General features: G+C 46.2%; 1 protein-coding gene across 5 annotated transcripts in view; it reads right to left on the bottom strand.

Annotated features, from left to right (window-relative positions):
* Positions 1 to 10,303: 10,303 nt before the first annotated feature.
* Positions 10,304 to 12,433, bottom strand: part of LOC147115992 (espin-like) — a 470,195-nt gene continuing 468,065 nt past the window's right edge. For 4 of the 5 annotated variants that reach the window (XM_085990691.1, XM_085990692.1, XM_085990689.1 and 1 more), the window contains one exon: positions 10,304 to 12,081. In XM_085990691.1, the coding sequence (XP_085846817.1) occupies positions 11,934 to 12,081 (148 nt within the window). In that variant the 3' untranslated portion in view covers positions 10,304 to 11,933. The remainder of the gene's footprint in view (positions 12,082 to 12,433) is intronic. The other variant, XR_015078728.1, reaches the window with a different exon arrangement.

The raw sequence follows: 12,433 nt of genomic DNA, 5'->3' as shown, positions 1-12,433 counted from the left end.
AGTGAATCCGGGAACAAGAGACTAAGCTGTCTCAAGCTTCACAATGTAATCGCAAAAGAGGATCACCGAACCATTTGGGTCACCCTCACGATAGCAGGGTCCCAAGTCAAAATGGAATTGGATACAGGATCAGCTCTAACCGTCATGAATTGACAAGACTACGAGCAGCTATTCTCACACATACCCTTGAGAGAGACATCCATTGTCTTGAGGACATATATGGGGCAAAAATATAACCCAGAGGAAAAATAAGGGTGCCTGTCGATTACAACGGCAAAAAAATACGGAAATTGTATCTCTACATTCTGCAAGATGGTGGACCACCGTTATTGGGACGTGAATGGATCAGAAAGATAAGTTTAGACTGGCACTCCAATCAGGCACTGACGGTGGCTGGTAAAAAGGATGACGACGTCACTCCTGGACGATTGTCAACAATCTTAGCTGATGCCAAAGAGGTATTTCAACAAGAACTGGGCACTCTTAAAGGCATAACCGCCTCGATAAAAATAGAGGAGAATGCAATTCCCAAGTTTTTCAAAGCAAGACCGGTGCCATATGCAATTCGCCCAGCCGTCAAGGCAGAGCTGGAGAATCTGGAGAATGCAGGCGTGTTATCTAAGGTAGACTGGAGCGAGTGGGCGATACCCATCGTTCCTGTCGTGAAGAAAACGTTAAACAATAAGTCTGAGGAGCCAAGGAAGATTCGCATCTGTGGGGACTTCAAGGTGACAGTGAACCCAATCCTTCACACAGTACAATATCCTCTTCCAAGGATAGAAGGTATCTTCGCCTCACTATCTGGAGGGAAGCGTTTTACAAAAATTGACCTAGCACAAGCATATTTGCAGATGGAGGTTGAAGAATCCTCTAGGAAGTATCTCATGATAAACACTCACAAAGGTCTTTACCAGTATAATCGACTGGTATTCGGAGTAGCATCAGCTCCGGCGATATGGCAAAGAGTGATGGAACAAGTCCTGCAAGGGATTCCGGGGACTCAGTGTTACTTAGACGACATCCTAGTGACAGGTGAAGATGACAGTGAACACCTTGCCAACCTAGAGCAGGTGCTCACTAGACTACGTGAACATGGGCTACGAGCCAATCGCCCCAAGTGCGAGTTTTTTAAGAAACAGATATCGTACTGTGGCCACGTGATTGATGAAGAGGGGTTGCATAAGTCCCCTGACAAAATTGAAGTGGTAGTTAAGGCTCCAGCGCCTGAAAATGTGTCGCAACTGAGGTCATTCCTCGGATTGGTGAATTACTACCATAAGTTTTTGCCGAATTTGTCCACAATTCTGCATCCACTGAACGCCCTACTACGAATGGGAGTAGCATGGAAATGGAGCGATGAATGTAAGCGGGCCTTTCAGAAGAGTAAGGACCTAATCACTTCAAGAGAAGTATTGGCTCACTACAACCCATCACTACCGATAAGACTGGCGTGTGATGCGTCTCCCTACGGCATTGGGGCGGTACTGTCACATAAATTCCTTGATGGTTCAGAGAGGCCGATAGCTTTTGCGTCACGCTCGTTAACTTCAGCCGAGCGTAACTACGCCCAGATTGACAGAGAGGCCCTCAGCCTGGTGTGGGGGGTGGAGAAGTTCAATCACTACCTGCACGGTCAGAAATTTACTCTACTAACTGACCATCAACCTCTCGTCTCCATTTTCAACCCTCAGAAGGGCGTACCGATAATGACGGCACAACGGCTACAGAGGTGGTCCCTTTTCCTAGGGGCACACCAATATGACATCGAGTACAAAGGAACTAAGCATGGGAATGCTGATGGATTGTCGCGCCTACCGTTGCCGACGGTGGAAGAAGAACTGGCAGTGGATCCAGTGGAGTTATTCCACTCGACTATAGTCGAATGTCTCCCTGTGACGAATGCAAACATAGAAAAGGAAACACGAAATGACCCGACACTCTCCTGGGTCTATGATTTAACGGTGAAGGGATGGCCAGCACATGGCGAACCACTGCTGCCAGCATTCTCGCCGAGAAGAGAACAGCTGTCAGTGTGCAGAGGAACCTTGATGTGTGGATCCAGAGTAGTAATTCCACCCAAATTGAAGGATAGAGTGCTCAATGAGCTTCATGAGGGTCATCTGGGAGGGGTAAAAATGAAGAACTTAGCCAGAGCGTTTGTGCGGTGGCCGGGAATCGACAGAGAAATCGAAGAGATGACCAAGAGCTGTACAGGATGCCAGAAGGTCCAAAATGCCCCACCACAAGCCCCTCTACATCCATGGGAGTGGGCCTCATCTCCATGGCAAAGGGTGCACATTGATTTTGCTGGTCCCTTTATGGACTCGATGTTTTTAATTGCGGTGGATGCACATTCAAAGTGGCCAGAGGTAATAAAAATGTCCTCAACCACCACAGAAAAAACTATCACAGTCTTACGAACCATATTCGCCAGGAATGGGCTGCCTGAACAGATTTGCTCTGACAATGGACCACAGTTTGTGTCTGAAGAGTTCCGGAGGTTCTTAAAGAACAATGATGTTAAGCATTACACATCCGCCCCATATCATCCAGCCACTAATGGATTGGCCGAGAGGTTTGTTCAAACATTCAAGAAGGCTATCAAGGCAATGTGTAATGAAGATATACCCCTACAACACAAGGTGGACAACTTCTTGTTTGCCTACCGGAATGCGACACATGCGGTTACCAACCAAACTCCAGCCATGATGTTCTTCAATCGAAGACTACGATGCCGCTTGGATTTGGTTAAGCCAAACATCAGAAGAGATGTGGAGAACAGGCAGTTTCAGAATATGAATGAAAGGCCGACCAGGAGTTTTAAGATAGGTCAACCAGTTTTGGCCCGGGACTACCACACAGAGAAATGGCAGCCAGGAACGATCTGTACACGGCAAGGACCTCTAATGTATACCGTGGACATTGGAGAGAGCATTGTAAGACGCCATGCTGACCAGATCCTAGAGTCACTGGAAAACGTCAACTCCACACCACGATCTGATACACCTGGCGATGAAACCGAAGTACCAATTGAATCTACCGCAGAATCGATGATATTGGAAGCAGACGAACCAAACAACGACATTGATCCTGACGCAACCTTGCCAGAAGAACCTGATATCCCAAAGAGGCGTTATCCAGACAGTATCAGGAAGCCTCCTCAAAGACTGAACTTATAATTGCTTAACTTCAACCAATGTATCTAGCAACCGTAATTGTAATTGTAATTAGTTATTATTTAGTTGTTAAATGAATGTTATGTACTGTTTATCTAAAAGGGGAGGAATTGTTGTGTATGTACCTTTAAGGGAATAACTGGTCTCAGACTGCAGTACCGGCAGTGACCACCCCTGTATAAAAGGCCCTAGCAGGCTTCTGTAGTTTCAGTTTCCAGGTTGTCTCCATTCAGTAAAGACTTGTTATAATCAACTCCTGCAGTCCGTGTCTCAATTATACACGGACATAATAGTCTTCTTCATACACCCCGTCCTGGTTGTAATCTGGCAGCGAGTTGAGAGGCAGGAGGCAGGAGAGAAGAGGCAAGAGAGAGAGTGGCTTCCTGATGGGCCCATAGTTATACCCGCATTGGGAGCCCTTATCTGTGCTCCAAATCAGTTGATTCCTTTGTCTGATCTGGGTGAGCTCATTTAAATGTTTAAAAATGTTTATAAAAATGACCTGTAGAGTGATAGTCGTTATGTCTAAAGTAGCCTCGAAACCCTGGCCATTGTTAAAGACAAGTTGTGAATTGCTCCCATTCAGGCTTAATGTCCCTGGTGAGCGGTTTCCGATTTAAAATGCAGAAAGCCTAATGGCTTGATGGAGCCCATTCCAACTTAATGACTGGAATGTACAGTCTTTTGTTCATTTTATCAGTCCTTACAAAGTCTTTAATAACAACAGAAAATGGAAGAAGGGTTCGACCCGAAACGTCAACTCAAATTTCTCTCCACGGATGTTGCCTGACCTGCTGAGTTTTTCCAGCATTTTCTGTTGTTATTTCGGATTTCCAACATCTGCAGTATTTTGCTATCTTACAAAGTCTTTGATTAGTTTAAAACTTGAACTCCTTGATCTGCTTGTTTTGCAGAACCTTTGTTTTAAAATCCCATTTGGCCTGGTCAAGAGGTATACCACAGCCATTTTGGGTACCCTAGTTTTAAAATCAAGTCCATCCAGGGTCCCTTTTAATTAATAACTTCAGGGAATGTTGGAATTTTGAGAACCTTACACTTTCAAGCACAGCATAAAGACTTAGGCCTTGGAGTTTCCTGGAACTGTTCCTGCTCCATCACCATGACCCTGTTTACGTGCGTGAATGGGGATTCCACTGCACCACCAGGGAAGTCACGGCGCAGAGCGGAATTGGCTCAGAGGAAATTCCCAGCCTTCATGTTCACTGAGGTCCCTGAATTCTCTCTGTAAATTAGTTTCAAGGTCCTTTTCCAAACCTTCAACGGCAGAGATGGGCTCATTTTTACAGCTTAAAGCTAAGCCAGAAAAGGCTGAAACACTCAGCGGGTCGACAGAGAGAACACAATTCAACATTTCGGCCGTTGAACCCTGCCCTGGAACTACAGGGGTTTCAGAGGAAAGTTTTAATATTCAAATTGTCTCAATATTCAAAACCTCGACTTGTGTTCTCTCCACAGATGCTGCTGCCTGAGCTGCTGATGTCAGTTAGTTGCGAGATGGAGTCTGTAAGTTGAATGTGACGTTGCTTCTAACTATAATAAAACAAATTGATCTTTCTTTCTCTTTCAATGGTGGATTATGAGCAAAGGATTCTGAGCTTTTTGATTTGGACTTTTTGGTGCCTGCTCTTAAGGAGGACTAAGTAAGGCCTCTGGAGTGGGAACTGTCAGTGACGCATGCCCGGGAACCATGAGATGGATAAAGGAATGGGCCTCAAGCCCTGGATTAGCAGGGTGAATACTTGGGAAAGTGTGTAAGGCAGACTGACTGTAACTTGCTGCACCTTTCAAGGACAGTGACAGATAAGTAGAGAATAACCAGGGAACAGATAAGACAGCTGCTCTGCTGGACCATGGGAAATGAAAGGAAAACAAGAAATCTATTCTGCACAGCAACGGATTTATAAAGTAAAGATGTAAAACAGGCAGGCTCGCAGTGACACAAGCAGAATTTAAGGAAGAAGTCATCAATGAAGAATTAACATAAGAAATTAAGAACATAAGAATTAGGAGCAGGATAGATACGGCCCCTCGATCCTGCTCCGCCATTCAATAAGATCATGGCTGATCTTCGACCTCAACTCCACTTTCCCGACTGACCCCCATATCCCTTGATTCCCCTAGATTCCAAAAATCTATTGATCTCAGCCTTGAATATACTCAACAATTCAGCATCCACAGCCCTTTGGGGTAGACAATTCCAAAGATTCACAACCCTCTGAGTGAAGAAATTCCCCCTCATCTCAGTCTTAAAAGGCCATCCCCTTATCCTGACACTTTGTCCCATAGTTCCAGATTCTCCAGCTGGGGAAACAAACCTCTCAGCATCTATCCTGTCAATCCCCCTGAGAATCTTATATGTTTCAATGAGATCACCTCTCATTCTTCTAAACTCCAGAGAGTATAGGTCCAATCTACTCAATCTCTCTTCATAGGGCAATCCTCTCATCCCAGGAATCAATCTATTGAACCTTCGTTGCACCGCCTCTAAGGCTAGTATATCCTTCCTCAGATAAGGAGACCAAAACTGTGCATGGTACTCCAGGTGTGGTCTCACCAAAGCCCTGTACAATTGTAGCAAGACTTCCTTACTCTTGTAGTCCAACCCATTTGCAATAAAAGCCAACATGCCATTTGCCTTCCTAATTGCTTGCTGTACCTGCATGCTAACTTTCTGGCCTAGAAATTGAGTTTGCGCTGCGCCAGGGCTTTAGCGCCGGAAGTTAGCGCCGGCGCTAAGTCCCTTTGCGCGCGCCAAAAATTCAGTAGCGCCGCGCCCAAACGGCTGCTGGCGCTACTGAAGGGTTTTAGCGCCTGAAAACTGGCGCAACGCGCCGCATTGCGGCGCTATTCCGGCGCTGCGGTGCCCGCTGCGGTGCGGCAGGCTCGGGAAGTGCAGGCCTCCTCCTTCCGTTAAGGAGGAGCTGCCTGCACCCGGCCGCGGCCCGCGCAAATCTCTTCAAAAATGAGCCCGGCACCTCGGACAAGTGCCGGGCTTGCATCTGTTCCGGGGGGGGGGGGGGGGAGAAGTCCGGGGAGGGAGCTGCGGGCAGGCGGCCGGCGGGAAAGCGGCCGGCCGCCGCGCCTCCTTAAAGCGCCGGCGCAGACTCCGGCAACACTCGTTTGCCGGAGTCTTAGTTGCGGCTGCCACTGGCGAGGCGGCCGCAACTGAATTTCGGCTTGGGGCCGGGTTACCACGGCAACCGGGACGCTGCGCACACCGATGACGTCATCGGTGCCGGCGCAGCGCTACCGGTCTACCGCCGCGGAAGGGCCCTAGGCAATTTAGGAACCGGCGCCAATTGCAGCACTAGGCCCTCTAACGCCGCAAAATCGGTGCTAAGGGCACTGAATTTCTAGGCCTCTGTGTTTCCTGTACAAGGACACCTAAATCTCTCTGAACACCAACTTTTAATCGTTTCTCACCATTTAAAAAATATTCTGTTTTTCTATTCTTCCTACCAAAGAGAATAACCTCACATTTCCCTACATTATACTCCATCTGCCACTGTACTGCCCACTCACTTAACCAGTTTGGCATAAAAATAAAACAAAAAAGGTGACTCAACCGTGGCTAGCAAGGGAAATTAGGGATAGCATAAAATCCAAGGAGAGGACATATAAATTGGCCAGAAAAAGCAATAATCCTGAGGATTGGGAGCAGTTTAGGATTCAACAAAGGAGGACAAAGGGATTAATTAAGAAAGGGAAAATAGAATATGAGAGTAAGCTAGATGGGAACATAAAAACAGACTGTAAAAGCTTTTATAGATATGTGAAGAGAAAAAGATTGGTGAAGTCAAGCGTAGGTCCCTTACAGTCAGAATCAGGGGAATTTATAATGGGAAACAAAGAAATAGCAGACCAACTAAATTCATACTTTGGTTCTGTCTTCACAAAGGAGGACACAAATAACCTCCCAGAGATGCCGGGGAACATAGGGCCTGATGAAAGGGTGGAACTGAAAGAAATCAGTATTTGTAGGGAAATGGTGTTAGGAAAATTGATGGGACTTATTATGTCCGTGTATAATTGAGACACGGACGGCAGGAGTTGGTTATAACAGGTCTTTACTGAATGGAGACAACCTGGAACTATTATGCAAATGTTACTACACAGGCTTATATACAGGGGTGGTCACTACTGGTACTGCAGTATACAGGGGCTGCAGAATATAGTTCCTTCTGCAAAGTACATACACAACAGGACTGAAGGCCGATAAATCCCCAGGGCCTGATAATCTACATCCCAGGGTACTTAAGGAAGTGGCCCTAGAAATAGTAGATGCATTGCTGGTCATCTTCCAGAACTCGATAGACTCTGGAACAGTACCCATGGATTGGAGGGTAGCTAATGTTACCCCACTATTCAAAAAAGGTGGTAGAGAAAAAGCGGGGAATTATAGACCGGTAAGCCTGACATCGGTAGTGGGGAAAATGCTAGAATCTATTATAAAAGATGTAACAGCAGAGCACTTGGTAAGCAGTGACAGGATCGGACAAAGTCAACATGGATTTACAAAAGGTAAATCGTGCTTGACTAATCTACTGGAATTTTTTGAGGATGTAACTGGTAAAATAGATAAGAGAGAACCAGTGGATGTGGTGTATTTGGACTTTCAGAAGGCTTTCGATAAGGTCCCACATAAGAGATTAGCGTGCAAAATTAAGGCACATGGGATTGGGGGCAAGGTATTGACTTGGATAGAGAACTGGTTGGCAGACAGAAAGCAAAGAGTTGGAATAAACGGGTCGTTTTCCGAGTGGCAGGCAGTGACTAGTGGGGTACCGCAAGGATTGGTCCTAGGACCCCAGCTGTTCACAATATATATTAATGATCTGGACGAGGGAATTGGATGTAATATCTCCAAATTTGCAGATGACACAAAGCTGGGTGGGAGGGTAAGCTGTGAGGAGGATGTCATGAAACTCCAGTACGATTTGGACAGATTGGGTGATTGGGCAGAAACATGGCAAATGCACTATAATGTGGATAAATGTGAGGTTATCCACTTTGGTGGCAAAAACAGGAAGGCAGATTATTATTTGAATGGCAATAGATTGGGAGAAGGGGAAGTGCAAAGAGACCTGGGTGTTCTTGTGCAACAGTCGCTGAAGGTAAGCATGCAGGTGCAGCAGGCGGTTAAGAAGGCAAATGGTATGTTGGCCTTCGTAGCAAGAGGGTTCGAGTACAGGAACAAGGATGTCTTGCTACAGTTGTACAGGGCCTTGGTGAGACTGCACCTTGAGTATTGTGTGCAGTTTTGGTCGCCTTACCTGAGGAAGGACGTTCTTGCCATGGAAGGAGTGCAGCGAAGATTCACCAGGCTGATACCTGGGATGGCAGGAATGACGTATGAGGAGAGATTGTGTCGATTGGGCTTATACTCGTGGAGTTTAGAAGATTGAGAGGGGATCTCATCGAAACCTATAAAATTCTGTCAGGCCTGGACAGACTAGATGCAGGAAGGATGTTTATGATGGCCGGGGAGTCCAGAACCAGAGGTCATAGTCTAAGGATAAGGGGTAAGCCATTTTGGACTGAAATGAGGAGGAATTTCTTCACCCAGAGAGTGGTGAACCTGTGGAATTCTCTGCCACAGAGGGCGGTGGAGGCCAGTTCATTAAATATATTCAAAAAAGAGTTGGATATATTTCTTAAGGCTAAAGGGATCAAGGGATATGGGGAGAAGGCAGGGACAGGGTACTGAATTTAGATGATCAGCCATGATCTCATTGAATGGCGGAGCAGGCTCGAAGGGCCGAATGGCCTACTCCTGCTCCTATCTTTGTTTCTATGTTTCTATGTTCTATGTCTATATCCCTTGGCCGGCTCTTTGTGTCCTCCTCATAGCTTACTTTCCCACCTAGCTTTGTATCGTCAGCAAACTTGGATACATTACACTCGGTCCCTTCTTCTAAGTCATTAATATAGATTGTAAATAGCTGAGGCCCAAACACTGATCCTTGTGGCACCCCACTAGTTATAGCCTGCCAACCTGAAAATGACCCGTTTGTCCCTACTCTCTGTTTTCCGTCCGTTAACCAATCCTCTATCTGTGCTAATATATTACCCGCAACCCCATGAGCCCTTATCCTTCTAACCCCCTCAACTCTCCCAGAACAGGGACCTGATCACCCTTGGTTCCGAGTTGTGCTTTATGGCTACGGTTGTATGGCATCTTTATCTGGAAAACCGTCGTGTCTTAATGTCAATACAATTATTTTGAGTGATTAAGACCATTCTAGAGTCAGTGTCTGTTGATTTTTGACCTTTCGAGCCTAATAAAAGAGAAAACTCTAAAAAAACAAACGTCAGGATCTAGATTTTTGCTTGAGTTCTGTCAGCTCCCCACTCTCCCCCACCACTTCTGGGATTGCCCACTCGAAGTGACAGGAGACAAACAGTACATCTGCCCATATATGGATACATTTATTGTAGTGCGATGGAAATAACATGAAATACATCATCCAATACATTTCCTGTCATTTGAGCCATAGCAAAGAATGATGGCGTGTTCAGTGTTGCTATGGCAGTAGGTTGGAACGCGAGGCCGCGCCTGACTATGGCAGTTCAGAGATGGTGCTAGTGGTTTTTGGCTTTGTGTGATAGTGTAATACGAGCGATATCGATTCAGCCACTTGTTACACATCTCTCCAGATTTTCATTTGCATTGAGGTCAATGGAAGTCAATGGAAATAAAAATTGGGAGATGTATAACGGGCAGCTGAATCAATATCGCCCATTTTACGCTATCACACAAAGTCAAAATTACCCCAACTTCCTTTCAGATATTCTTTGTTTCATAACAATATTCAAGTTTGAACAAATACCTCAGCTTCCATTGCGTAGCCTGTTCTTTCAAGTAAGGAAGGGATAGGCTCTGCTTACATCATCGGGGAATTATCTATGGCTCGTCCCCCAAACTGCATTGTTCACGAGCAGTTCACAACCTTATTCCACATGGAACCAAAATGGACATTTTACAGACTGATGACCAAATCATGGAGCTATTCCATGGCTTCTGGCACTATGGGGAGGTGCATTTCCTGTGAGATTGATACAGGGTGAGTGCAGATGTGATTTAACAAATTGTCTAAACAATCAGCTTTCACAAAATTAATTTATTTGCATGAAAATGAGAGCACTGCATTATTATGATAATCATTAACTGTGCTACTGGGATTTCATCAACAAGCAATAATTTGTAAGAGGTGTTCAGTTCAGATGCCGCGACCCTCAGTTTGGCACGTTTACATTAGGCTACAACAATTGGTTAACCACTCGCAACGCCAACAGGCCTCAGGCTCCCCTTGGAACCAGAGAGGAGGGGAGAAAAAGAGACAATTGGAAGAGAGAATGAATATCTTGTTCATGTACATTCGTTCTGTGGACTGACTGAGAGGAAGGCCTGGTGTGAGAATGTGAGTGTGGTAAAGACCTTGTATAAGGAAGGCCACATGAGAACATGAGTGTGAGGAAAGGCTGGTGTGAGGATAGGAGTGCAAGGAAGGTATGTGGCAGGATACAAGTGGAAGATTTCAATGAAGATAGGAGTGTGATAAAGGCCTCATGTGAGAATACAGTTTTAGGAAGGCCTTGTGTGAGGATAAAGGGTGAGGAAATCTGGTGTGAATACTTGAAGGGAAAAAAATGACAGGGCAATGAAGAAAGAGAAGGGGAGCGAGATTAACTGGATAGCTCTACCAAAGAGCTAGCACAGGCATGATGGGCCAAATTGCCTCCTTCTGTGCTGTACTATTCTATGATTCTATGATATGATGGTGAGAAAGGCCTAGTGTGAGAATATGTATGTGAGGAAGACCCAGTACTGTGATATGAGTGTGAAAAGTCCCACTATTAGGATATGAGTGTGAGGAAGGCCCAGTGTGAGGATATGAGTGTGAGGAAGGCCCAGTGTGAGGAAAGTCCAGCGTGAGGAAGATCCAGTGTGAGGAAGGCCCAGTGTGAGGATATGAGTGTGAGGAAGACCTAGTGTGAGGAAGGCCCAGTGTGAGGAAGGCCCAGTGTGAGGATATGAGTGTGAGGAAGACCTAGTGTGAGGAAAGCCCAGTGTGAGGAAGACCAGTGTGAGGATATGAGTGTGAGGAAAGCTCAGTGTGAGGATATGAGTGTGAGGAAGATCTAGTGTGAGGAAAGCCCATTGTGAGGAAGGCCAGTGTGAGGATATGAGTGTGAGGAAAGCTCAGTGTGAGGATATGAGTGTGAGGAAGATCTAGTGTGAGGAAAGCCCAGTGTGAGGAAGACCAGTGTGAGGATATGAGTGTGAGGAAAGCTCAGTGTGAGGATATGAGTGTGAGGAAGATCTAGTGTGAGGAAAGCCCAGTGTGAGGAAGACCAGTGTGAGGATATGAGTGCGAGGCAAGCTCAGTGTGAGGATATGAGTGTGAGAAAGACCTAGTGTGAGGATGGCCAGTGTGAGGATATGAGTCTGAGGAAGACCTAGTGTGAGGAGGCCAGTATGAGGAGATGAGGGTGAGGAAGGCCACATGCAAGGATAGCAGTACGAGGAGAGCAATCAGACTGGAACTAATGCTGGATTGGACACCCTGGGTTTGGCAGTGATTTGAGTGAGAATAGTGATGGAAGTGGTACCAAAAACAGTCAGAAAGGTCCTGAGGCATTTCCCTTCTTCAATACAAATGCATTATGTGGAAGTGACTGGCCCAGCTTCGAGGTCTCATATCTCTCGGATGAAGATTATCATCTCTGGGATATTTACTTTTTCAGGAAGTTGGAGTTGAGGAGGATGGCATGCCGTTGCCACGGCATTAGTTGGCTTTCATCGTATCCAAGCTGCTTGAGCATTGCATACTGCTCCCTCATCTCTTTATTCTCCTCTTCCTTCCTTCTCTTCTCCTCCAGCCTGTGGAACAATGGGGGTATTTTTCAACTTCACTGTTGGGACCGATAACCTGGCGAATCAGATTGCCCGCCCGTCGTACCACCCACTCGAGGCGGCACAGATGAAAACTCCCCCACCCCCCCCACCCCGTTGCTTGTTATAGTCTGGTTGTCAACTGGTGTTAAATTAAGTCAGTGCCTCAGTGGGCAAATGCACTGCTGGGTGTTGCACTGAACCATTCAGAGCAGGGAGTCTCCAGACTGGATTGCTAGTTGGTGTTGGATGGTCTCAGCTGGAGCACAAGTTGGGGGCATTGCGACCCGGTTAGGGGAGGGGACATTTCCAGAGCTGACTGTTGCCTAATGATTTCTGC

This window comes from Somniosus microcephalus, chromosome 6, assembly GCF_052327205.1.
Source record: "Somniosus microcephalus isolate GS21.2 chromosome 6, FLI_Smic_1.0, whole genome shotgun sequence".
Taxonomy (NCBI): Eukaryota; Metazoa; Chordata; class Chondrichthyes; order Squaliformes; family Somniosidae; genus Somniosus; species Somniosus microcephalus.
The sequence above is the reverse complement of the archived record's forward strand: the minus strand, read 5'-3'. Positions and strand labels throughout refer to the sequence as shown.